Source organism: Eptesicus fuscus, chromosome 20 (assembly GCF_027574615.1).
Source record: "Eptesicus fuscus isolate TK198812 chromosome 20, DD_ASM_mEF_20220401, whole genome shotgun sequence".
In the NCBI taxonomy this organism is placed as follows: domain Eukaryota; kingdom Metazoa; phylum Chordata; class Mammalia; order Chiroptera; family Vespertilionidae; genus Eptesicus; species Eptesicus fuscus.
Window position 1 is genome coordinate 48614345 of NC_072492.1, and position 26596 is coordinate 48640940.

The window sequence follows — 26596 nt, forward strand, 5'->3', positions numbered from 1 at the left end:
TAGTTTCGTTCCCTGGTCAGGGCACATAGTTTCACATAAATAAGTGCAAAAACAAATTGGTGTTTCTCTCTCTTTCTCCCTTCCTCTCTAACAGTCCATTTTAAAAAAGAAATATCAGTTTCTTAACATCGTAGGCTGACAATTTGGCTTCTGATACGAGGTTACAGGAAACTAGATAAAAATGAATATGTGTCATTCTTTTTTAAATATATATTTTTATTGATTTCAGAGAGAAGGAGAGATAGAAGCATCAGTGATGAGAATCACTGCCTCCTGCAGTGCCCCCCCTTCGTCCCCCATCCCCCCAGAGATGGAGCCAGCAACCCAGGCATGTGCCTTGACCGGGAATCAAACCCCTGACTTCAACCACGGAGCAACAATGGGCAAGTATGTGTCATTTTTTAACAATATTCCATTCACCCTACACTCCCTCACTCCTAAGGTTATTCCTAAAGTGGTCTTTAACGAGATGATCATTAGTTAACAAAAGAGTTAAAATATCTATGAAGAACTTTGTAAAGCTCACAGAGTCTGGGGGAACTGGCTTTTACAAAATGAAAAACTTAGCCCCACTGGCAGGAAGCAGGGAGGGGAGACACATTTTCCCAAGTATAACAGCTGATTCCAGAGCAGCAAACTGGAGTGGATTATATAAATCGCACCTCCTACTACTCGAACCCAGGCCCTTCCTGTGGACACTAATGCTTCTCAACACTCCTGCAACTTGCCAGTGTACCTGAGACTATTCTAGACGGAGATTAAATTCGTCCTTGGCCCCTAATGTACTGGAAACAAGTTGGTCAGGCCAGGTGTCGAGGTGAAGAGAGAACCAAATCGTGGAGTTTCAGGGTTGTTAGTTTATGGAGCGCCCCAGCAAAGACACGGGGATAGAGTTTTGTGCCGGGAAGCTCCTCTTGAGCAAAGCTTTCTCAAGCTGACGTCCAGCAGGCAGACTTTCCTACGTGCCTCGTCCCCAGTTCTGCTGCAGGAACGAGGATGTCGGCGCAGCCCAGGCGCCTGCAGCACAAACGGAGGACACAAGATTCTTAAGCTCTGCTAGGGGCCGGCCTCTGAACCGAGCCCAAGGTATACCACGTCTGGAGGCGAGGTAATTATTACACTGTTGGCAGTACAATTACACTTGAAACTGTTTCACAGAAGGCATCAGGGCCTCCCTAGCTCTGGGCCCCATCTACTGCAGGGGCTCCAGTTTCAAGGAAAAGTACCCCTACGAAACTGGAACCGCGTTCAGGAGAAACACGGCCGGACTGCAATTCCCAAAAGCAGTCGCGGGCCCTCAGCATCCGGGACACCGTCTGCAAGGATCCCTGGGTATTGTGGTCCGTTCCTTTGGCAGCAACCCTCTGCCGACGGTAAAATTCCAGCCGAACCGAGGACCACAACTCCCAGCAACCCTTGCTGCCATGCGGGGGGTCTTCACGTTCTCGTGGCGCGGCGCAGGCGCACTGAGTCCTCGGCGCGGACCGCGCAGACTGAATAATAAAAGGGGAGCGGCGAAGAGGCAGGAAGACAGGACCATGTCGAAGGGCCCCGGGCCCGGCGGCTCCGCAGCTTCCTCGGCGCCCCCGGCCGCTACCGCTCAGGTGCTGCAGGCACAGCCCGAGAAACCGCAGCACTACACGTACGTAGAGCCCCCCCCGCCGCGCGCGCACGCCTGACGTCAGCGGCCAGCGTGAGTCACGCGCGCAGGGAGAGCGCGAGGCGGCCTCTCCCTCCCCCCTTCCTCCTCCGGCCCGGCTGAGACCGGTTCCAACCTGCTTGGGCCGGTCCCAACTGCCTTCGACTGCCACCAACCTCTGGTCGGGCCGTGGGGCGGGAAACTGGTCCCCGCCGCCGAGTGGGGAAGGCGGGAGCTCGGGGTGCGGAGTGCACACATCTTAGGCCAGGCCTTCGAGGCCTAACTGTTCCTCAGACCGTAAACCACAGCGCCGGGCACTTGCGGGGCGATAAGGAGTCCAAGACACGACCAGGATGCGATCCTTAGGGGCCAGCCCTGGAGCCACCTGTGAATGACGATTAGCGCCAAGTCCAGGCGTTTTGTGTCCCTAAGGCCCGTATGTTTCCCACTTGCACAGTTGACCTCACAGGGACCCTGAGCACGATGGGGTCTTGAGTGTGTTCTCAGGCCCAGCCGAAATGTGGCATCCGAGGGAAAGCCCCACATGCCGGCCCTGCCCCCCGAGTCCAGGAAGACGGGAGACCTCTTCCCGGGAACCTACTGGTGTCTGAGTGTAGGTCCCTGTCTGTCTCCTTCCTGTGGCTTTGGAAGGCACATGCAGCAACTCCCTAGTGCTAGGTGCTTTGGGAGGAAGATGAAAAGAGGCGGCCCCTCCTGTTAAGCGAAATGCTGGTTTCCGGTCCCCCCATGGCCTTGGAGTGCCTCGTCCCCGTGGGCTCCTGCGCGATGTGCGCGTTTAGGGGGATCCCCAAGTGGACCGCGGGCTGGCTGCAGGTTTGGGACGTGGGGGCTTGCACGACCCTTAAGAGCCGCCTGCGGAACCCAGAGCAGGAAGCATCTGTGGGAGTAGAAAGAACTACAAGGAGGAGCTCTGGTCACAAGGAAAACCCGTTGGGAAGCTGTTCTGGGATTGGGGGTCGTGCATTTGGCTTCTTGGTGAGAGTCTGCTATTGGTTGAGATCATGTGAAACTTTCTCTGGACTCGAGGCGGACTCCCTGTTAACTGCCCCTTCTCGAACGTGGTGTGGCTCTGCTGGTCCTTTCTCCCTGGCGTTTCCTGCAACCCTCCCTTGTTGTGGTGAGATGGTCTTCCCGTAGAGAATACCGATGCGGTGAACGTTGCGGTCCATCAGCAGGATGGTCTTGATGTGAACATCGGCAAACTTCGCATGAAATGGGAGCTTTGTACTCTCTGGTCGCTCAGATCCCGCTTTCCAGTAAAATGCCCGTAACATGGTGAGGAATGTGAGTCTGGGTTTCAGCAACCTCCTCCTGTGTTGTGTTGCCGTCGAGGGTGCTGAGGCGTGTGGACGTTGGACAGGCTTGGCCATCCTTAGGGAAGTGACAGGTGAAACAAGTCAATAGCTGTGGAGGTCGGTGTTCATATCCGAGTCCGTGTCCTCATCTGTTGAAAGTCTGCCTTTCCATCCCTTGGTGTGGGGCAAGTGCAGAGTGATTAGGCTCGTGGTGTGTAAATCGACAGTCTTAGGGGAAACCGAAGTTTGATTGGGTGGTTGGAGATTGTAGCTGTTTCCATCTCTTTATTTCCTGTAACCTGTTCATTTGTGTGTGTGTGTGTGTGTGTGTGTGTGTGTGTGTGTGTGTGTTTATATCCCCAAAAATCAGAGAGAGAAGTCAGCTGCTTCCTTTATAGATTTATGGGCATTCAGACGCTGTGATGATTGGGAAAACTTCCCGCTCTTGTCTTTCCCAGGTCGAGGAGCAGGGAGCATGAGGGCACAGGTGACACCAGTACACTTGTTGGCTCTATTATTATTTTTTGAGATGGACCCATTTGTTGTTTTGGGGGTTAGGGTTAGGATACAGGAACATTTTATTTTGATTTCCGTGTTTGCTGTAAGATTTTGAGCTGCCCAGCAATTTTTCATTCTCCCTTGCAGCATGAATTTCCAGAACTTGTTTCAATCCGAATATGGCCTTACCTCATGTATGGATCCCGTCAACAGATAGCTATAGACCTTTTTTTTTTTTTTAAACTTTTTTTACCTGTCAGCATTTTATTGTACATTAATTATGTGTATTTTTTATAACTGTATTCTTTGAGGTTATGTGTCATGCAATACTCTTTGCAGTAACCCGGAAGAAATTTGCATTAAAACTGAGTGCCACTCCTCCTAATGCATTTCTGTATGTTTCCCTTCCTGTATGTTTCCCTTCCTGTATGCCTTCTTCCTTTCATTCTTGTCTCACACACAAAGTCCTAGAGTTTGAGCCCTCCTTTTTCTAAACCAAGAGAATTATTCATAACATAGTTGAAGGATAATTATTGTGTTGGTGTTTTTTTAATCTCTTGAGTAATCTTGATTTAAGGGAAATTTTGAAATAATCCTTTCAGGAGGCACTTGTGTTAGACCTGAGGAACCTGACCCTTTTAGAAAATGGTTGTATCAGGATTCCCTCTGTTGAACAGCTCCAAGTATGTGATTAGCACCCTAAAATGATAATGTGCATCTGTTAGTACTCTTCCGATACAAGAGCCATGGCTCTCTTGCTAGGTAATTTGTCTTATTTCACAAAGATGAAATTTCATCCAGGCTTATTCAGAACAAGATCATTATTTATATTAGAGAAGTTTTATGAAACAAATTTAAAAATGGGAAATATTGGCGCAATTACATTCCAAAATATATCTGCAAATTTAGCTAACTTTGGGCGTTTTACTGTATAACAATTATATCATTGTTTTGACCCTGTAAGAATCTCAAATACATTAAGTCATTTTTGGATTCTTTCACCTGCAGTTGATTCTCAAACTTATTAACGCCCTGTGTTAAAGGGAATGAAATTCTAGCTCCGGGAAGGTTTCTTGGAGGTTTCTGGCCACGGGGGTATGTCCTGTGGCAGACAGAGGATGAATACTTTGTAGCTGCATTTAGCCAACTGTCTTTTCATTTGGGACTGCTCCTGGGCATCTTGAAACAAGGATAATGTAGCAGTGCTTCCGTAGATAACTATTTTGAGGCAAATTTGTTAGTTTGTACATTATATAAATGTCATGAACTTCACTTGATTGCATCTGATTGTGTTTTAGAAAATCCGGGAAATGATCATGTATTTAAATCATTATTGCAAATTACAGTAAAGTTGTAAATATATTACTAGAGTACAACTTGTTGCACAGCAGGAGTCACTGCAAGTGTTGCTTAGCAACTTCAGCAAGAATGAATTAAATTACCAGTAAATATTTCTGGATCTTGTTTACTTATCAAGTAGAACTAATTTCTTACAGAACTAAAATTAAGAGCTCATTGCAGCCTTCAATCAAACCCACAAAGTCCCCATTAATAAGTGTTAAGTGTCCATGCTAGTGGTAGACTCAAGCTTAGTACCTAGTTGATATTTGCTATAATCTAAATTAATGATTAAAGTGAAGATTTGCTTAATGGTTAAGTTTTTTTGTTTTAATCCAGCTATGTTAGATACTAAAGAAGGCTTCCCCACAATCCATATGCATCTGCCTTGACTGGTGGTTTCTATCAACCTACAAAGACTGTGACTTATTGGTGAGGGCAGCTGGACACCTCTGAGAGCAACTTAGAGAAATCCATCTTGGGCACACTCTGTAAAGGAGCTCCTTCTCTGCAAATAGCACCCCAGATAAGTGCACAAAAGCAAGACACCCTCGTGGACCTACTTCCTCCCGCTTTCAACACCCGCTGCCTGAAGGTGAGGTCTCCTTCCTGTGTGTCTGAGAAGCCCTGCGCTCACTGAGGTAGCGAGAGCCCTTCAGCAGCCAGAGCACCCACCTGCGGGCTTTCCTGCCACACTTGGCCAAAGGCTGCTTTCTCATTAGGGGAGACTAGGCCAGAAGAGCGATGGAAGGGAGGGTGCCCTCTGGTTATATTACTTTAACTAGTGGCCTGGTTTAGGGATTGTTTTCCCAAGTGGGGCAATATTTGCTTAATTATCAAGTTTTGTTTGTTTGTTGTTGTTTTATTCTAGCTATACTTGATATTAAAGGAGATTTTCCCACATATGCATCTTCTATATCTTGAAATTGCAACTATGGACAGCTATGTTAGTCCTTGTAGAGTGTCTTCCCTTCTTTTAACATCTTGGATGAATTTAGGGAACACGAATGTGTTTTGTGAAGATGGACGTTGAATGTCATTTTCTCTGCTGTTCTTAATCAATTGGTAAAAAGTTCAGATTGCCAAGAGTTCAATATCCTTTTGGACAGTGTAGCTTTATTGTTTTCTTACTATCTAGATACTCCATAGATTCATCCCACCAAACATCTTAAATACCTGCTTGGGCAACAGATATCTGTAGAGAAAATCAGTGCATATTATAATAGACTAGAGGCCCGGTGCACGAAATTCGTGCAAGGGGGGCTCGGCCCTCGCAGCCCCGGCTACCTCAGCTGGCCCTCACAGCCTCCGCCGGCCCTTGCAGGCCCAGCTTCACCCAGAAGGTCATCCAGACGGTTGTTCTGCTGTTCAGTCTAATTAGCATATTAGCTCTTTATTATATAGATTATATAGATATAGGGGATATTTATGGGGTGATGGGAATGTTCTGGAATTGTGATGGTTACACAACACGGTAAATATACTAAAAAGCACACTCACGTGCACTATAAAATGGTGATTTTTATGTTGTGTAAATCACATCTCAATATTTTTAAGAAAGGGGTTTTTAAAAATGAGTGCATGTGAGTCCCTACTGGTAGGGAGGCCTCCGAGCACACGGGCCTTCAGTTTGGCCAGGCCTGCAGGTTGTGAAAGCCCCTTGGCGCCCCTCCCCCCTCTCACTGTCTCCGTCCTGGCGCAGCCCTTCCAGTGAGTGACTCGTTGTAAGGCTTTGGAGATGCTTTGGAGATGAAAAGTGAATAGTCGGCAAGTTTGAGACTCCTGGTTGTTGGTAGCTGTACTTTAAATTGTCTCTGAATTGGCCCTGTATTGACTAGCAATACACCGGCCCTTTCCTCCCTTGGAAAGTAAAATTAATTTCCTCACTGTGAAAAAAGTGTTTTTTAATTGCCTCTGAACTGACAGCCATTATAAGAAGCAAGCGTATCCCCCCCCACCCCCCGTGTCTTTGTAAAATGAATTGTGTTTATTTCCTAGAGTGGGTGGGAGATAGAAGAGAAGGTTCTGCTAAAATGTAATAGTCTGTTCTTCAGGTATTGTGATGATTGGTTTAATGTTCACATGGGCATTTAAGGACAGGCCATGTGTTTTAGGCATTTAAAATGATATCAGGAAAAAAAAAGTGATAGTGGGGCTATAATATTTTAGTTCAAATAATCACAACAGATTTTTAATTATTTCTCTATAAAATCCCTCAACTTTCACCCCTTTTTTCTTTGCCAGTGTGTAGAATTTGACAGCAGTATCGAGAGCTGATGAGGAGGAGAAGATGGAAAGGAGTCTAGCGACTTAAAAATCTCATAGCATTCTCTGTGAGGTGACTTTTTCTGTTGGTGGCTCAATTTATCTAAGATTTAAAGAAGATACTAAGGCCTGTGATAGTATCATCATGTTATATCTGAGCTTATTGAAATGTTTCCTCCCTTTCCTTATTCTTTATATCACAGTTCGCTTTTTGTATTCTTAAGTCGACGCATTTGTTTCCTATTAGTACTTGAAACACCATATGGCCACCATAAGGCCTAACAGAATGACTTCTAACGAGGAGGGGGAAGGCCCGTGTTCCCACCTTCCTATGAAATTTTGGCCTCTTGACAAAACTACCCCCATAGTTTTAAAGAGTATGTAAGCTTTTATTAATTTTGGTAAGAGCATTGCTATATCTTTTTGATGTCATTTTTATTGCTAAGAGGTGCTAGGCATTTATTAGCCTGTCAACTTAAGATTTGTCTAAATCAGATCTATCCAAACATAATATAAATTAGAAACCTGTACTTGTATTTTCTTATTTAGAAAAAATACACTTAAATTTTACTATTGAATTGAGAGTCTTTTATAATGAGTACATAAAGTGAATATTAAATAATCAGTAGAGTATGTTAAAGTTAACATTTCTGTTTTTATTTTTAGTGACTTATTTTATGGTATTGTAATTATGGCCTGTCAAACTCCCTGACGTATTCTGAACAGTTTCCGGAGTCAGTTATGCTTATTTGCTGCTGCTCTTGTTTTCCCTGTAGCTCAGTTAAGAAAAACGTAGTTAAGCCCTGGCTGGTGTGGCTCATTTGGTTGAGTGTTGTGCCATGCACCGAGAGGCCGACAGTTCTATTCCAGGTTAGGGCACATACCTGGGTTGTGGGCTCAATCCCCAGTAGGGGGTGTAGGAGGTAGCCAATCGATGTTTCTCTCATCAGTGTTTCTCTCTCCCTCCCTCTCTCTCTAAAACAAATAAAAACATTTAAAAAAAACGAGTACTGACTCCAAGGCCAGACTGTCTGGGTTTGAAGCCCAGCTCTGCCACTTAGCTGTGGGACATTGGACACGTGACTTCCCTCTGTGTGTCAGTTTCCGGAGGACGTCAATAGTACCTGTCCCCTGAAGTTATTTAAGGATTAAGTGCGTTAATATATGTGAAGTGCTTAAAACAGTGCTTGGCACTTAGCGCCATGTAAGTGCTGTACTTGCCAATACCAATAATGGAACGAGGCCCACGTGAATGCTTTCACTTGCATGCTGTCTCCTTCGGCGGCCGTAGCCACATGCTTTCTTTGGCCACATGCACACGAGAGTAGTTTCTTCAGTTCCCAGGGCACGGCTGGGTTAGGGTTGTCTCCAGAGCACATACCTCTCTGCATCCATTGTCACCTCAGTGGTTTTAAAGCGTTCCTCATCTAGCCTCCATCAGACTACCTGTATCTTACACAATGGATTTGTGCTGTAAACGGATCCACTCTCCCAGGGCCAAAGACTTAGGTTGTACAGAAAACACTGTACAAAATAACACATCAATTTAATTTAAATGTGATACTAAAATGTTCATCAACTTGGAGGTTTTTTCAGGCCATCTGTGATGGGACATTTGGAATCCAGTCAAGGTGTTACCTCACTTAGGGAACAATGGACCAGGTTTTCAGTACTCCCCACACACTCTCCATTTCAGGGGCCCAGTGATGCTTACAGGAACTTTCCGCAGTTTTACCAGTTCTCGGACCCTTAGGGTAAGGGAACAGTAATAGAAAGAAGGAACCAGGGACCCTTAGGGCTAGTTATATCAGCATTGTAGCATTCATGACTCCTTAGTTCTTGGGGCCAGGACAGCTCACAGGTGGGGGACCTTTCTCAGGGAAGAGTGGGTGAAGTCCTTTCCAGTGAGTGGCTCCCCAGCCCTGGAGCATTTGCTTACCTAAGTGCCCATAGCACTGGCGTGGGTCCCTGTGGATGTTCCTATCTCTGTGTTAGGGCAGTACCGTTATTTAGGAGGTGCATTCTGGCCTTAACCACAGCTGCTCTTTGGCTAAAAGCCAGTTACAGGATCAAAGCCTGCCTTAAAGGTTCAGACACACTCAGAAATTCACTAGACACTTATTTTATTTGCTTTCTTTTTCTGCCAGAGAGAATGTTAAACCAGGATCACTTCAGAAGATTTGGAAGCCAAATCTCTATAGCGCTTTATCAGAATTGTCCAAATATTTGCCAAGCACCAATTTTAGCTTTATTTGGCCTCGTTTTTTAAAAGTAATTTTTGGCAACTTCCACTGGTATGGTTATTGTTACAAAATTATATCATTTCTGGGTTATGTTTGATGTCAAAACAATGTGTATGTCCTTACAAAAATGAATTTACAACTAGTAGTAATTACCTAAAGCTCTTCAAAACAGAAAAGATTTTCAACAGATTTTAAGATATTTAAGATGTATGTATGTTTATGTATATATGTATATATATACCATACACACACTTGTATAATTTAGTATTCTTAATCTACTCATCTGCTCTAATATTCCCCTTGAAGTTAAAAGTATTCTTCTCAAACTTAAAAATGAAGAATCTTTGATAAGCCACTAAGTCTGAATTCTATGCCTGAATTTCTCTAGGAATATGTATGGGGGGAGAAGGTAGCCAGTGGGGTTAATATGAATATGGAAATAGTAGATTACAGGTCAGTGTCGCCTGAGGTTGTTATGAGGATTCCACAACATAAATTTACGAAGTTTAGGAAAATGTACGGTGTTTGAAGCGCAGTTACTATGTTGTTCACCAGCAGATACTCTGCAGAAAATTTTTGACTGTGGCGTTAATAAGCCATTAAGATCAGTGCTGAACTTCACTCCTGCTTGTGGGATTTAACCATCACCAGTCAGTTCCTTTCATTTTTGTCAGAAATAGACGCTGAATATTTGACATGCCCTACTACACAACAGCTTGATGGCTTAGCAGTGGTAAAGTTTTCTTGTAATTTTGTGAGTTCAGGGCTGATACTGAAATTTTTCTGAATGAGAAGAATCATTTTCAACTACTATTATTGAACAATGAATGGCTTTGGAAATTAGCTTTTGCTGCAGAATTCATAATGTTTTTAGTGAATTCACTCCAAAATCACAAGGCAAATAAATCATCACTTATACACAAACTTTGTATTGCAGTAAAGTCACTTCAACAGCTAATGTTTGACACGGCAGTTGTCAAGCTGCCTAATACACTGTGCTGTCAAGAGTCACACCAAAGGTGAGATCTCGCTTGTACACAGATTTACCACGGAGGTGACTTCTGAACACAAACTCAGTCCCAGCAGCAAGCTTGCATCTTGGTATGAACACAAAGGAAATGTCCATATTTCAGAATCCAGTTACCTGTGCATCTGAGCAGTTTACACCAAGCCTTCAAAGATGAAATATGTAAAATGTTATTACAGAATTACCCTTAACAAGTGAACATTTATAATTTTGATGAAAGGAACCTCAACCTGGCAAATATTATCCCTCCCAAGTCCATTCTTATTAGTAGACTGTATTACAAAAAAATTGTAGCCAATTATTATATTTTGAATATCATCAATAAAAAATTTGTGGAAATTTGTTTTCTCTCGTTATATAAGTACCTACTTAATATCCTCAACTTGATGTCTTGACCCTCTGAGTCTAAAATACTTAACTATCGGGTCCTTTAAACAACAAGTTTGCTGACCCTGCCGAGAGCTGACTGTTGGGGCGGGAGCAGGTCCTGGCAGCAGTGGGGCCATGGAAGCAGGTTCCAGAAGCCTTGGGCGCTAGATGCAGGTGCAGACATCAGTCGCTCGGTCCCTGTTGTCTCTCCACTTACACGGCGTTGCTGTCGGGCGTCTCCAGTGCCTTTCTGCTTAGTCAGTGTGTTCACGTTCTCCCCACTCCCCTCCCCAGAGGGGGCACCCGCTGATGAGTCCGTTCAGTGAGACAGGGGAGTGGGGTTTAAAGTTCAGATGGAAATGAAGATGGTAGTTGAGCACTTGATTTAAGTGACATAATTTACTGACTTATTGTTAATCCCCCTGTGCCATCACTGTTGGTTTAGTGGGGCAAGTGATTACTTTTAGATTTCCAGTAGCCTGAATTTTGCTGTTTTTTTAGAATTTCAGAAAATAAAGATACTCCAATAATATTGAAAGTATTTGTTTTTTATTTTATTTTGTTATTATTATTTTTTTATATATTTTATTGATTTTTCACAGAGAGGAAGAGAGAGGGATAGAGAGTTAGAAACATCGATGATAGAGAAACATCGATCAGCTGCCTCTTGCACACCCCCTACTGGGGATGTGCCCGCAACCAAGGTACATGCCCTCGACCGGAATCGAACCTGGGACCCTTGAGTCCGCAGGCCTACGCTCTATCCACTGAGCCAAACCGGTTTCGGCGAAAGTATTTGTTTTTTAAAAAAACTAGATTTGATTTTAAAAGTTTTGAGAGGAAAGTATTAATAGTTTGTAAAGCAATTTAGCATGATGATACATTCTAATGCTATCTGTATAAAAATACTGGGAGAAAATTTACCAAAAGGCTAACATTATTAGTGGTGGGATGAAGGGTGATTTTGCCCTTTAAGTGGGCATGTTACTTCCATAATAATCTTTTACATGTATAAGTGAACCACTATTAGGATAATTAATGTGGTGATTGGGAAGGAGTGAAAGATGGTTTTGATTTAAAGCCAGCCCCCAGTGGGGCAAGCATGAAGGCGCTGCTCTGACCAGCCACAGTGTCCTCCAAGCTCTGTGGAGCCCCTCTGCCGGCCAGAGTCATGGCTTTCCTTGGCAGATCTTACCTGCTCGGGGCCTGAGTGGTTTCTTGACTCTCGTGGCCACAGCAGGCCTCTCAATTGAAGCTATAGTCTAGGTTCATTGGCTTTTTCCCTTGAGTGCATGGCTGTGTTCCTGAGAGATGGGAGTGGGAAGAATTTAGTCCTATGGCCCTGTGCCCTGTGCCCTCCCCAGACCTTGGAAGATGGAGGGGGTGGTGGGTGAGTCTTCCCTCCTTGGTTAGACCCCAGGACCTGGTGGGTGTCCTGAGAGCTGGTTGAACTGAACAGTGAGTCTCAACCTGTTTAGTTTCTTCAATCCTGTGCTTTCAAACCTTTAAAATGGAAAGATGGATCGGAGCTTAACAGACAGTCGTGCATTTCCACTGATCATTTCTATTTCACTTCAATCCATGAAAATACAAGAGTGATTTCTCCGTGGTGTTCTCCTCGCCTTGTGGGCACTGCATTGCCCATCAGCCCAAGGTGGAGAGGGTGGGGGGCAGGGGACATTGGGACCCTACATTTTGGTCCCTAGGTGGTGGATGGTAAGTTCCATTAGTGACTTAAGCAGAAGGTTAGACGTTTCCTTCATCTCATCAGAGCTGCTGCCTAGACTAGGTCCTTGGGCCCCTCCCCTCCTGAGGGGCTTGTAGCAGGACCGCCTGCCCTATGCTGAGTCCCAGGTTCCCTGCGGGAGGAGGCTAGGCTCTCGGGTCAGTGCTCTGCCCTGCTGGCAGCACTGTGGAACTGCCGGTCTGTTTTGTGGACTTGGCCTTTCTGAGATATTTTTATTTCTTGTTACCATCTTTCAGCAAATGTCCCGTGTCCTCCAGCTCCAGGTGCTGCTCTAAGCCTGGACTGTTGCTTCAGGTCAGGCGTTGCTCCTTCCACACTCCCTTCTGCACCTTCTAGAAGCCTCCTCCTCCTCTCTCTCATGCAATGCTCTGTGGAGCATTTGTAGCTGCTTTGTTAGGGCCTGAGGGAATGAGCTCAGGCTGCACCACCTGCCTTGGGGGTGGGGGGCAAGTCTAGGAAAGCCTCCACCTGGCCACGCAGAGTGAGCAGATGGCTGGCTGGATGCTTTGTGGGGGAGGTGGACCTGGGCCCTCCACCGGGTGGCGCATGGGAGAGGGGCTTTGGGGATGTCTTGGCTATTACGTGCAGAGCAAAGGAGAGAGGTGAAGGTGGGGAGGAAGCCAGAAGGCCAGACAGCCCCCCGGGGCCAGGACAGTCAGGATGTAAACCCCAGCTGCGGCAGGTACACATTTGTGAGATGATCGGTCGGCCACAGGCAAGGCTGAGGGAGGTTTTCTTCAGATGCTGCTAACGTGAACTGCCCGCTCGCTCACCTGGGCGGTGCTAGGAAATGTCTCTGGGACGAGGTAGGTGGACAGGACAGTAGTAATGGAGAGGGATGCCTTGTGACCTGAGCTCTCAGCTCCAAACAGCAGCCTCCCTGGCCATCAGCCTGGAGCCCTGGCCAGGCTGCTCCTGGGCCGGGAGGCCTGCAGCAATTGGCAGGCAGATCTGGGCAGCAGGGAATCTGGGGGAGGCTCTTGCTCTTGTTTGCAGCCCTTGGATGGGAAACCAGGGAGCCTTCCCTAGTCACCATGGCAGCCAGCTGACTGCCGAGGGCCCTGAGGTCCCTGTTCCCACCCTTCAGGCTGCCTCAGGACCTGGGCATCGGGAGAGGTCCACAGGCTGAGGTCCAGCCTTCGCTCTGGGCCTCTTCTGGTGTCCCCAAGAAACTAGCTCCCAGAGCAGGGCGCTTGGGGGACATGTGGCCGACTCATGGCTGGGCAACCAGCGGCTTCATTCTCCGCTCCCGGCCCACCGCACGGGGCTCTCCCTGCAGGTACCTGAAGGAGTTCCGCACGGAGCAGTGCCCGCTCTTTGTGCAACACAAATGCACGCAGCATCGGCCCTACACCTGCTTCCACTGGCACTTCGTGAACCAGCGCCGCCGCCGGTCCATCCGCCGTCGGGACGGCACGTTCAACTACAGCCCCGACGTCTACTGCACCAAGTACGACGAGGCCACGGGCCTCTGCCCGGAGGGCGACGAGTGAGTGTCTCGGCCCGCCCTCAGAAGGGCCCCCGCCTCCTGGGCCAGATGTCCCAGGCCAGGCAGTCTGAGCAGCCAGCTCTGGGGGCGCTGTTGCAGCCTGGCCCAGCTTCCTGTGGCCTGGACCTGGGGGAGGCCCTCTCCTTTTCCCACTTGCGGGAAACCCTACCCGGGCCTTCCTCCTGCTAAGCCCAAGGGCCACATCAGAACCAAAGTGGCTCTCGCCATCAGTCACGTCCGCTCTTGAGCCCAGCGCATCCTGAGATGGATACATGGGCAGACCACCTTAATTCAGCCGCAGGGGCCACAGCTGAGTGACCCCCTCCCCCCGTTCCATGTTCCAGATGTCCATTCCTGCACAGGACCACAGGGGACACTGAGCGCAGGTACCACCTGCGCTACTACAAAACTGGAATCTGCATCCACGAGACGGACTCCAAAGGCAACTGCACCAAAAACGGCCTGCACTGCGCTTTTGCCCACGGGCCCCATGACCTCCGCTCCCCTGTCTACGACATCAGGTGGGCTGGACGCCGTGCTGGGCTCGGGCTGTGGGCCGGGGGGAGGCCTGGCTGCTGGCACAGTGAGTCCCACACGTGGATTGCGGGACTGGCACTCTGGTGCCTCCCCCTCATGCCCTTCCCCGTCTTCTCCTCCCAGGGAGCTCCAGGCCATGGAGGCCTTGCAGAACGGCCAGGCCACAGTGGAGGGCAGCATCGAGGGTCAGTCCGCTGGGGCTGCAAGCCACGCCATGATAGAGAAGATCCTCAGTGAAGAGCCGCGGTGGCAAGGTAAAGGTGGCCACCCACGCCAGGCCCCCCCCAGGCGCGTCCTCACCCCGCTCCTGCCCAAAGGATCGGCTCCCCACCTCTGCAGGGAGGGCGTGCCCCCTCACCCCCTTACATCCAGCCAAGCAGCCCCAGGGCCACTTCTGGGGGAGTTTCCCCAGACATGCCTTGCCCTGCTCCCATCATCCCAGGAGCACCCCAGATTTTGCAGGGGCTTTCACACATGCATACGTGTGCATGTGTATAAGTACGTGTGTCCTTGAACCTCCCACGGGCGCCCTTATTACCCTGTGAGCGCTCTGTCCAGTGAGGGACAGCATCCTCCTGACTCTGGCCTGGCTTATCTCAGTCTTCACTGTGGCCTGTGAAAAGGCGGCCCTGCTCAGACCTCTCTCGGGAGCCTCAGCTCCTAGAACCTTCCAGTGGCTTCTCCTTTCCCTTCCCCTCCCCGCCCCCACCTGACCCTGCCTCTGGCCGCGCAGAGACCGCCTATGTGCTGGGGAACTACAAGACGGAGCCGTGCAAGAAGCCCCCGAGGCTGTGCCGCCAGGGCTATGCCTGCCCCTACCACCACGGCAGCAAGGACCGGCGGCGGAGCCCCCGGAAGCACAAGTACAGGTCCTTCCCAGGCAGGGCCGCCGGGGGGCGGGGAGGGGGGGCAGCAGGGCGGCTTCCACGTGCTCCCGGAGTCAGGGCGGCCCAGGGACAAGGCGCTGGTCAGGGTAGCAGGACGGGAGCCCGCCTGGGTCCTCCCAGCATGAAAGGAGGATCCTGCGTCCGACCCTTGGAGGCCCCTTCAGCCTAATCCAGAGGGGTGTCTGCAGGGCTGAGCCATGTGGAGGTGTGGTGGCTGCAGGTGGCTGTCCTTGGGCCCCGCAGTGCTCGGTGGGAGGAGCTGGCTGACGGGCAGAGCTGGGCAGAGAAGCAGGGCCTGCTCTGGTCTCTGGGGCAGGGATCTAGGTGGCATCCCTCACATCCTGATGTCTCCCTCTGGCATCCCTGTGCCCCACCCTCTCACTGGACCAGGTCGTCTCCATGTCCAAACGTGAAACACGGGGATGAGTGGGGAGACCCAGGCAAGTGCGAGAACGGAGACGCCTGCCAGTACTGCCACACGCGCACGGAGCAGCAGTTCCACCCCGAGGTGGGCCTGGGGCGGGTGGCACCCAGCCTCTGGGGAAGCAAGGCAGAGCCTACCCTGACTCCATCCTGGAAGAGGGATTAGAGCCACAGGCTTCCCGGGGCCCCGCCCCTTAACTCCGCAACTTCCCTTGTTCTGAGCCAGCTCACCACGCAGCCCTCTGCTCCCAGGCTGTCCCCCCCAGACCCCCTCACACGGAACACGGCGCCCTGGCCATGCCGGGTTTGGCACCCTGAGTGGTGCGTACAATCCAGATAAAAATAAAGCCCTGGACAGTCATGTTCCAAACCAGAGCCTGTGAGCCTGCGTGCCGGCAGCCTCCCAGGCATAGTTCCCCGGCCCCTGGCCCCATGGCCCGGCCTGGAGCCATATCAGTGTGCGAGGTCTTGTGTAGGTACACAGAGGCACATGCTGCCCCTCCCTGGCTCCGTGGAGCCCAGCGCACCCTGAGAGAGATGCATGGACAGACCCCCTTCAGTGGGCTACAGACAGCAGGGTGGGAAGTTAGGCCCAGCAGAGGTCCCAGCCCAGGATGCCCTGGCGAGCAGGTGCTGCCTGCGGTCTTGGCTCTCTTAGTGCCCAGGGGCACACTCGGAGGTCACAGCCCTGGCCAAGACCCTGAGTGGAGAGCAGCATGGAAGACCCCTTTGAGGGTGGGGCGGGGCTGGTTCGATCCCAGGAGGGAGGGTGCCCTCGGCATGGGTGGCAGTGTCTGCTTCCCAAATTTGAGCAGGAAGTTGGTAGGGAGACACCTGGGGAAGTGGAACGGGAAGGAGAGAGGAGAGGGCAGTCTAACCGCCATGCGAGGGCGCCGTGCCTGCGTCTGCCAAGCCTGACCGCCTCTGCCTGCGCTGTCCCTGCAGATCTATAAGTCCACCAAGTGCAACGACATGCAGCAGGCGGGCAGCTGTCCCCGAGGACCTTTCTGCGCTTTCGCCCACGTAGAACGTAAGCTGCTCCCCTTGTCCTGAGGCAGAGTCCTCTCCCTGCTCCCCTCTTCCACCCTGCGCAGGCTCAGGCCGGGTGACACCCTCCAGGCCCTCTAGGGAGATGCCAGTAGCCACCCTGCGCCACACGCATGGCAGACATCACTAGCTGAACGTGGCCCTGCTGAGCCCTCCCTGCTGAGAGCAGGGCTGTCCCTCAACATACACCGCTGCTCCCCTACATCTGACTCGTGGCTCGGGCTCTAGAGTCCTACAGTTGGGGCGCGAGTCCCCGCTCTTCGGTTCCCTGGTTCTGTCACCTCGGTAGTCTTACCTTGCCTCCCTGAGCCTCAGTTTCCTTATCTATAAAATGGAGACTGTGGTCTTGCCATGTCTTCGTTGTGAAGACGCGCCGTGAATACAGCTTGTACACGATGCTGGTAGAGAGAAGGAACCTTCCCTTTATGTGCAGGGACGCAGGGTCCTGGGAAAGAGACCCAGGTGCGTGTCTGGCTCAGAGCCTGCCGACACCTGCCCCGTGTCTTGCAGAGCCGCCCCTCAGTGACGAGCTGCAGCCTTCCTCAGCTGTGTCCAGCCCCACGCAGCCGGGTCCCGTCCTGTACATGCCATCTGCTGCCGGAGACTCGGTGCCCGTGAGCCCCTCCAGCCCACATGCCCCTGACCTCAGCACTGTACGTGCCTGTCCAGGGGATGGGTGGGCACCTGCCTCTCATGCCCCTCACCCCTCTCAGCCTGGGCTTGGGGAGGAGGCCTTGGGCTTCTCCCCCACCCCTTTTTTTAATGTATATTTTTATTGATTTCAGAGAGGAAGGGAAAGGGAGAGAGAAATAGAAACACTAATGATGAGAGAGAATCATTGATTGGCTGCCTCCTGCATGCCTCCCACTGGGGATCGAGCCCACAACCCGGGCATGTGCCCTGACCAGGAATCAAACCGTGACCTCCTGGTTCATAGGTCGATGCTCAACCCCTGAGCCACGCCAGCCAGGCTGGGCTTCTTCCCTTTCTGCCCCAGGGTTATTTTCTCTGTCAAAAGTGGGTGGTGGGTGGGGCTTAGTGTCCCCAGAACCTGCGTTAGTCAGTCTGGGTAGTGCTGGTAGAGGGGACAAAGCCTTCTGTCACCCTCGGCTCCCCCCCCCCCCCCCCCCCCCCCCGCTCCAGTTCCTGCATGAGGTTCTGGGTCTCCTGGGTGGGTTGCTGCCCGTTGGCAGGAGGAGGGCAGGCCGTGTCCTGGCCTGCATTTTGCCCACCAGCCTGCTCCCTTCCTTCCCACAGCTCCTCTGTAGAAACAGTAGCCTGGGCAGCCCGTCTAACCTCTGCGGCTCCCCGCCGGGCTCCGTGAGGAAGCCCCCAAACCTAGAGGGCATTGTCTTCCCTGGGGAGTCTGGCCTGGCCCCTGGCAGCTATAAGAAGGCTCCTGGCTTTGAGAGGGAAGACCAGGTGGGAGCCGAGTTCCTGAAAAATTTTAAATGCCAGGTAAGGGGTGAGGGGCAGCCCGGGGAGGTTAGCCTTCTGCTCCATGGGGCAGCCTGACCCGCAGCTAGGAAGCCCCCTTCCTCAGCCTCCAAGACTGAGCAGAGTGAGGAGGGCCGGCCCATTTTACAGATGAAGACGGGAAGGCTAGAGAAGCTGAGCACCCCACCCGGTGTCACAGGGGACCCCACAGCCGGCCTGTTCCCTGCCCTGTGCTGCCTTGATGTGGCTGTCCCTCACGGGCTCATCTGACGCTAGGAGTCACCGGGAGGAGAGGCGCAGGGAAGGAGTAGGCATGAGCGGGAGAGCCAGGGCCGGGTGTGAGGGGGGGCAGATGTGTCCTGCAGCCGCAGTGAGCCAGGGCCGGGTGTGAGGGGGGGCAGGTGTGTGTCCTGCAGCCACAGTGAGCCAGGGCAGGGTGTGAGGGGGGGCAGGAGTGTCCTGCAGCCGCAGTGAGCCAGGGCCGGGTGTGAGGGGGGGCAGGTGTGTCCTGCAGCCGCAGTGAGCCAGGGCCGGGTGTGAGGGGGGGCAGGAGTGTCCTGCAGCCGCAGTGAGCCAGGGCCGGGTGTGAGGGGGGGCAGGAGTGTCCTGCAGCCGCAGTGAGCCAGGGCCGGGTGTGAGGGGGGCAGGAGTGTCCTGCAGCCGCAGTGAGCCAGGGCCGGGTGTGAGGGGGGGCAGGAGTGTCCTGCAGCCGCAGTGAGCCAGGGCCGGGTGTGAGGGGGGGCAGGAGTGTCCTGCAGCCGCAGTGAGCCAGGGCAGGGTGTGAGGGGGGGCAGGAGTGTCCTGCAGCCGCAGTGAGTCAGGGCAGGTGGTGATGCTGGGAGGCCTCCTGGGCTCAGGCCCCCCATAGCACCACCTTCATCGCCGGCTCTCTGACCTTCCTCAGGCCAAGTTAAAACCCCACTCCCTAGAGCCCAGGAGTCAAGAGCAGCCTCTGCTTCAGCCCAAACAGGTACCAGTCCCCAGCCCCTCTGGCAGCTGTGTGGCCAGGCCAGGCCGCAGCCCCAGGCGCTACAGAGAGCGGGAGGCATGCTCCCCAGGTTGAGGGCGGGACTAAGGTGGGCAGCGGCCCCGATCCAGACGGTGGGTCAGGCCCTAGAGCCCCTCCCCTCCTGGTCACCCGTCAGTCAGTCCAAAAAGTACTTAGTGAGTGTCCACCCTGCCAGGCACGGGGCTCACTTCTCCCTTCCCCTCTGCAAGCGTTTAGGGGTGAGTGGCCCTGTAACCTCCAACCTTCCAACTATGTGTTGAGTGGGTGGGGCCCCATCTGGGCATGGGGCAGCCAGACTAGGGCTGATGCCCCATTTCCTTCTGCCCCACCCAGCACCTGGCCGGGCCTCCTGGGCGGCATCTCATCGCCTCTCTTCACTCTCTTGTTGCAGGACATGCTGGGCATCCTCCCCGTGGGCAGCCCCCTGACCTCAAGCATCTCTTCTAGTATCACCTCCAGCCTGGCAGCTACTCCCCCCAGCCCCGCGGGCACCAGCAGCATCCCTGGCATGAATGCAAATGCTCTGCCCTTCTACCCCACCAGTGACACGGTAGAGTCGGTCATAGGTAATTAGGCCATTTCTGTTGCCAAGTCCAGGCCTGGGTCTGGACTCAGAGGCACTAGGTCTCTGGAGCGAGACTCTGACTGGGGATCGGAGGGCAGGCACCTGGGCCTTTGAGCCAAAGAGGAGACCGACCCAAGGTGCCGGGCCAGGACCAGCCCCTGGAGCCAGACGCCTCTTCCCCTGGGCGAGTGTGGTCTCCTTCCACGTGTCCTGCCGCGCCCGCTCCCTCGCCACTGGGTTTCCTTGTGCAGTGAACGAGCTGCACAGCGTCCTCGGGGTCCCTGGCCATCGAAGCTACGGCTCTTCCCCTTCAGCAGTCACTGACGGGCGCCCCTTGGTGCCCGGTCCTAGTGTAGAGGCGGGGGTTCCAGACCTAAAGACATCAGGAGGGACGCTGTTCCACCCCGGGCCAGTCAGCAGAGGGTAGAGCACATTTGTCGAGCACCTCCTATGCTTTAGCCACTGAAGGCCCAGAGACGAGCTGCCCTCAGTAGCTCAGAGATGAGACGTGTGAACCCTAACATCAGGAGGCAGGAACGACTCCCCTGGGGGTGTCCAGGAAGGCTTCAGAAAGGAGACCGTGGAGCTGGACTTGCTAGGCAGACAGCGTCGGGGCTCGTGTGACAGGAGCAGCCCAGCCCCAGGCAGAGGCTCGAGAGAGGACGGTCCAGTGGGACCTGAGCGTGAAGATGAGGCGGGGGCAGGAGAGGAGGTGGTAAAGGGCAGGTGGGTTCCAGCGGCGAGGCCTGGAGCTGGGGCTGTGTGCCCGGGAGGCTGGGAGGCTCAGACCCTGATGGTTCTGCTCCCAGAGTCTGCTCTGGATGACCTGGACCTCAACGAGTTTGGGGTGGCCGCCCTGGAGAAGACTTTCGATAGCAGCACCGTGCCCCACCCGGGCAGCATCACCATCGGTACGGGCTGCGGGCGGGAGGGCTCCGGGGGCCCGTCTGGCCCAGGGTGGGTGGATGGAGCAGTGCCCTACTTGGCATGGCCCCACGTGGCTTCCCGCCCTCACCGGCCCCTCCCGGCCTCTCTTGCAGGCGGCAGCTTGCTGCAGAGCTCTGCGCCCGTGAACATCCCGGGCTCCTTGGGCAGTTCCGCCTCCTTCCACTCAGCATCCCCGTCCCCTCCCGTGAGCCTCTCTTCACATTTCCTGCAGCAGCCCCAGGGCCACCTGAGCCAGTCAGAAAACACATTTTTGGGGACCTCAGCATCACATGGATCTTTGGGTAAGAAGGGATGTGGCTCACTGAGACCTGGGACAGGAACTGGGCTTTGGGGAAGTGCCTTTGGCCTCTTTGTCTAGGGCTGGAGACCGTGCAGAGGGGAGGTTAGAGCAGGGCTCTGGGCTGGGAGGTGCGCCAGGCCCCTGTCCCATGCCTCCCTTAGCTGTGTGATCCTGGACAGGTGACTGAGTCTCTCTGCCTTAGTTTCTTGTGCTGTAAAATGGATGTAGTGGCAGCACCCACCTCATATGGTGGTTGTGAGGCCTGAAGGAAGTGTTAGGCACAGGCCAGTGCGCAGTGAGAAGCAGCTCAGAGCCGCCAGGGCCTGGTCTGCTCCTCCTGTCAGGGTGGCAGTTCTGCCCAGGCACCCGGGGCTCCGGAGGCAGGCTCACAGCAGCCGGTCACGGCCGCCTGTCCCAGGAGGCTCCCAGCAGCCGGTCACAGCTGCCTGTCCCAGGAGGCCAAGGGAGAGGTCTGACCGGCTCAGCCCTGGCTCAGCGTGGCCTTCCTGGCAGGCAGAGGCACCAGGGAGACCCTGCTCCAGGCCCGAAGGCCGTTGGCTGGACTGGGTTCTGGAGGGCAGGGCCAGGCATAGTGGTTGGAGGTGCGTGCAGACCTGTGGCTCCGCTACCTGCCACGTGTAGGAATGCGAATATTCACCGAGGTAACAGCCAACCAGTGATGGGCAGAGACCAGCCTACTGCTGCCTCTCCGTAAACAGCAGCTGCTACTTTCCCGCCCCCACAGCTCGTCAATCTCAGAAACCCCTCCCCGGAGGGTGCTGGGCACCCTGCGCACCCTGGGCTCCGAACTCTAACCTGGTTTGGAACCTTCCCTCACTTCACTGCAGAGGTCAGGGCGGCACAGTGATTTCTTAGCACCTTTTCAGTTTGTTTGTTTTAGTTTTCAGCTAGTTGACTGTCGGTTATTTGGTACCGGTTTCAGCTGACGGTCACGTACTTTACAAGGTGCCCGATGTCCCGCCCAGCACCGAGCAGTTATTACGCTCTCACTGACCACACGCCCTGCGCTGAGCTTTGCCTCCCGAGCACCTGCCGTCCGGTGTCTGTTCTGTGTTTACAGTGTCGGCCTCGGGTGCTCAGCCTCCTATTTGTCTGGCTTGTCCCTGTTCTGAAGGCCAGCAGCTCGCTCACTGGCCACACATCCCTTCCTTCCCCAGGCGGTCCCGGAGCAGTTTTACAGGCACAGTGAGCGGGACAGTCCCTGCTGGCGCCGTGGCCCTGGGGGAGGCAGGGGACAGGCATGAGGTCAGACTTAGAGCAGCTGTGTGGAGTCAGGGGGCTTGGGCTGGGATTCAGAATGAGAGAGGAACCTCACTGGAAGTGAGGAGGGCCCTCTGTGGGGAGGAAGCGGGGAGAGGGGAGAGGGCATAGGGGAGATGAATGGCGATGGAAAAAAATTAAATAAATAAAACGCTTTTAAAAAGAGGGCCCTCTGAGGCGTGGCTGCTCTCCGAGAGAGCCAGTGCGCCCAGTGCGGAGGAGAGGCGGCAGCGCTTGCTGCTGGGATGTGCGGTGGTGCTGGTCCCGCCTGGACAGGCAGGACACGGCCTCATGTTGCGGGTGCACTGGTGTTGCTTGGAGAACACGGTCTTCAGTCCATTTGGTTCCAGAAAATCCCGCTGGATTAGTGGGAAAGGAGGCAAGAAGGAGTCCCTAGAATAATGGGCGCAGGATGCGGCCAGAGGTGGCTCTGGGTCCTGCTCTGGAAGCTAGGGCTGCCCCGAGGGCCCGGAGCAGGGCACACAGTGTCAGCCAGTGTCTGGTGGACAGTGAGGGGGTGCGGAGCGTGAGTGTGCCGCCTGGCAGACTGGAAAGGAAGACGTGGGAGGCAAACACCCTGTGTCCTGGCCTCCACTTACTGCCATCAAGCGGGGGTGGCCCCGGGCTCCGGCTCGTCCTGCTCCACAGCTCTGCCGTCTCTGAGGCCCGGCCTGTCTTTTCCCCTGACGCCCCTCCCGGCCCTCACCCTGGCGCATGAAGGCCCCTCCGTGTCGCCTGAAGTGACCACCACAAATGAGCACCTTCACAGGCTGCTCTCCCTACAGCGCTCCCCAGGCCGAGGCACCCCATCCTACAGATGAGGATGTTGAGACTCACAATTTAATATATATTTTATTGATTTTTTACAGAGAGAAAGGGAGAGAGATAGAGAGTTAGAAACATCGATGAGAGAGAAACATCGATCAGCTGCCTCCTGCACACCCCCTACTGGGGATGTGCCCGCAACCAAGATACATGCCCTTGACCGGAATCGAACCCGGGACCCTTCAGTCCGCAGGCCGACGCTCTATCCACTGAGCCAAACCGGCTTCGGCGAGACTCACAATTTAAGTGGCAGCTGATAAGTAGCAGTTGGCATCACAGTAGGTCTGACTCAACTGCAGCACCTACAGGCCCCCGCCAGACTCTCCAGCCTGGCATTGGCAGGGCCTGGCACAGCGGCCCCTGGGAGCCCTGGCAGGGCCGGGCGGCCTCTAGAGCGCTGAACTCCCTCCCCGCCTGGGACAGGTCTGAATGGCATGAACAGCAGCATCTGGGAGCACTTTGCCTCTGGAAGCTTCTCCCCGGGCACATCCCCTGCCTTCCTGTCAGGACCGGGGGCTGCCGAGCTGGCCCGGCTTCGGCAGGAGCTTGAGGAAGCGAACGGCACCATCAAACAGTGGGAGGAGTCCTGGAAGCAGGCCAAGCAGGTATGGCCCCAGGGCCTGGTGGCATCCCGCCCGGTCCCTCACGCAGGGCCCAGGGGGTGGGAGCCGGGTCCTGGAGGACAGGGCAGAAACTTGGTTTGGTTCTCCTTCCCCCGGCAGGAGCCTGGGTGGCTGGTGCCCCAGACCCGGAGCTCTGGGCTGTTCGCCTGGTCTGGTCCCAGCACCACTTGGCCTCCTAAGAAGCCCTGACTCCAGGGCTCACGTCCAGGTTCTAGGTTCTGAGATGGGCCCTCTGTCCGGGGGCAGCAGTTCTGGGCCCAGCCCTCTTCCCTGCCCACGGAGGGTCTCCTGCAGGTCCTGAACCTCCCTTCTCTGCAGGCAGCGTCAGCTTCCTCCCTGCCCCCTCCCCAGACAGCTGACCCAGCTCCCTAGCAGGCCCTGCAGCCACAGTGGCTCATACAGGCTCCCAGAGCTCCGCTCCCAGGGGACGGGGCAGGGGCCACCGTGACCAGGTGCTGCGTGTTTGGCCCACAGGCTTGTGATGCCTGGAAGAAGGAGGCAGAGGAGGCTGGTGAGCGGGCCAGTGCGGCAGGCGCCGAGTGTGAGTTGGCCCGGGAGCAGCGGGACGCGTTGGAGGTGCAGGTGCAGAAGCTGCGGGAGGAGCTAGAGCGGCTGCACTCGGGGCCCGACCCGCAGGCCCTGCCCGCCTTCTCCGACCTGGAGGCCCTCTCGCTCTCCACCCTCTACTCCCTCCAAAAGCAGCTGCGGGCCCGCCTAGAGCAAGTGGACAAGGTCAGCCCAGGAGGTCAGGGGAACACTGGGTGGGGGTAGAAGAGGCCACAGCCAGTGATTGGACGCTGGTGGGTCCTCACTGCTCCAGGGATGCCATCCTGCTGGAGGGGAGCTAGGAAGGGAATGTCACTCACTGGGGAGGGAGCAAGCAGGAGGTGGGTCCGCGCCCACCCCAGCACTTTTGAGGGCAGGCGCTGGCCTAAGTCACTTCCTGATGGCTTCTCCTCTGAGCTCTGCACGAACCAGCAGATGTTCCAGAATGGGGGGGTCCCCGGGGCTACCCTGGCTGATTCCCGCACAGAGGATGGGGGGGAAGGGGTCCTGGAGAACACAGACACAGGTGGCCATGCACCCGCGGGGCTGTCTGCCCTCTCCAGGCCCTGCTGTTCTCGTTTGGGGACCTGGGGCCACTGCAAGATCAGTGCGAGGAAGAGCCCTCAGGATGGGGCTGCTCCAGCCCGGCCCTCCCGCCCCCGGGCTCCGACTCCCCCACGCAGCCCACGGCCAGAGGGGAAACTCGCTGTCTTGAGATGATGTGAATGGCCTGACCCTGACTTGTCAGCCAGGGCCTGCACACATGCCTCTGGAGCACCGTGCCTCAGTTTCCTCCTCCCAAAGGGGCTGAAGTGAGAGTTAAGGAACCTTGTCCGACCCAAGGCCAGGCCAGTGACCACGATGTCGCTTTCCCCGCAGGCCGTGTTCCACATGCAGTCGGTGAAATGCCTTAAGTGTCAGGAGCAGAACCGAGCGGTGCTGCCGTGCCAACACGCCGTGCTGTGCGAGCTGTGTGCCGAGGGCAGCGAGTGCCCCGTCTGCCAGCCAGGCCGGGCCCACGCCCTCCAGTCGTGACCCTGCAGGCCCGGCCCCGGCCTGGCTCACATCTTCCCACCTAGGACTTTTTAAAGTATATATATATATATATATGTATGTATGTATGTATGTATGTATGTATGTATGTATATGTATATGATTATGTATATGTATACATCTCCGTGCGTGTGCAGGTATGCGTGGGCGACCAGTGTGACAGTGTCTGTGTGTATATCTGTGTGTAGATATAGACACACACTTTAAACAGACTTACCAAGCACTTTTTAAAAGAAGAAACTATTTTGCAGTCCTCCCCTGCCCACTCCCACCTCCCCCCCCCTCTTCTCCCACCGCCTTCCGGCAGGGAGTCCAGAGTCCGTTTCTGTCTCTTTTATATGTAGGACTAACTATTTTTAACTTTTTCTTGGGGCCTGAGCAGGGAGGTGGGAAGCTGGAAGGGGCCCAGGGGAGAGGGGAGGCCTTCAGGGCAGGCCCTGTTCCCCCACCTCCTAGGCCAGGGCCAGGGGCTCAGAGGCCCAGGTAGACCTGCTTCGGGCTGTGAGGCCTGAGGGGAGTGCTGGGGTCCAGGCAGCCTGGCTCCTGGCTTACCAAATGCACATTTAGTTCGGGGCTGGCAGGCCCAAGTAGCCCCGCTCCCAACCCCAGGCCCTTGAAGCCCGCGAGGGTCAAGGCCCGGGAGTTGGACCCCTCAGGTTCCTGAGGCAGGGGTCTGCCTCAGTCCTCCCCCGGCTCCCAGAGCAGCCTCCCTGGCCCCACGGCCACCTACCAGGCTGCACTGCCCTCTCCGTCACCCCCTGCTGCCTTCAGCTGTCCCCGTTCTGGCACGGCCCGAGCTCTCCGCCCCCTCCCTCTGGCAGCTAGCAGGGCAATTGGTGGGGAGGAGCTGCGGACTGAGGACCAGGGGGCTCAGGCCCTGCCCTCCCTCCGCCAGGAGGGGCTCCGAATGCATTCCTTGGTGCTCTCTGAGTGCAGCTGACGTCCTGCCAGTTCGGCACGGACGCCCGTGTGCATGTGTGTGCGTGCCTGTCCGATGTATAGTGTGTCTTAGCTTCCATTTTACAATTGTTCTGTACAGACAGATGCAGCGGGGTGGAGGGCGGAGTGGCGGAGGGCAGCCACCCCCTGCCGGCGCTGGGGGTCTGGGGTGGGAGCAAGAGCGCCGCAAGGCTCTGGCCCCAGCCCCCCTTGTGCTCAGCACGAAAGGGCTTTCAATGAATTAAGTGAAAACTTTCTTTTTTTA

The 26596-nt window shown here is 54.2% G+C and overlaps 1 protein-coding gene across 10 annotated transcripts; it reads left to right on the forward strand.

Moving 5' to 3' along the window:
• The first annotated feature begins 1482 nt into the window (after positions 1–1482).
• UNK (unk zinc finger) lies at positions 1483–25415 on the forward strand. 10 transcript variants are annotated; one of them, XM_008155049.3, is made up of 16 exons: positions 1483–1642; positions 13722–13931; positions 14276–14452; positions 14592–14722; positions 15202–15337; positions 15746–15863; positions 16724–16808; positions 17336–17478; positions 18083–18283; positions 19167–19232; positions 19663–19837; positions 20646–20747; positions 20877–21065; positions 23594–23775; positions 24268–24525; positions 25219–25415. In XM_008155049.3, the coding sequence occupies exons 1-16, from the start codon at positions 1539–1541 to the stop codon at positions 25372–25374; spliced, it is 2433 nt and encodes an 810-aa protein (XP_008153271.1). In that variant the 5' UTR covers positions 1483–1538; the 3' UTR covers positions 25375–25415. The 10 variants fall into 10 exon arrangements, 1 of the variants encoding a protein (XP_008153271.1); XR_008554690.1 differs by lacking the exons at positions 1483–1642; positions 13722–13931; positions 14276–14452; ... (11 more) ...; positions 24268–24525; positions 25219–25415 and adding exons at positions 1895–2075; positions 5131–5386; positions 7036–9327; positions 10237–10665; XR_008554689.1 differs by lacking the exons at positions 1483–1642; positions 13722–13931; positions 14276–14452; ... (11 more) ...; positions 24268–24525; positions 25219–25415 and adding exons at positions 1895–2075; positions 5131–5386; positions 7036–7129; positions 9204–10665.
• Positions 25416–26596: the final 1181 nt, after the last annotated feature.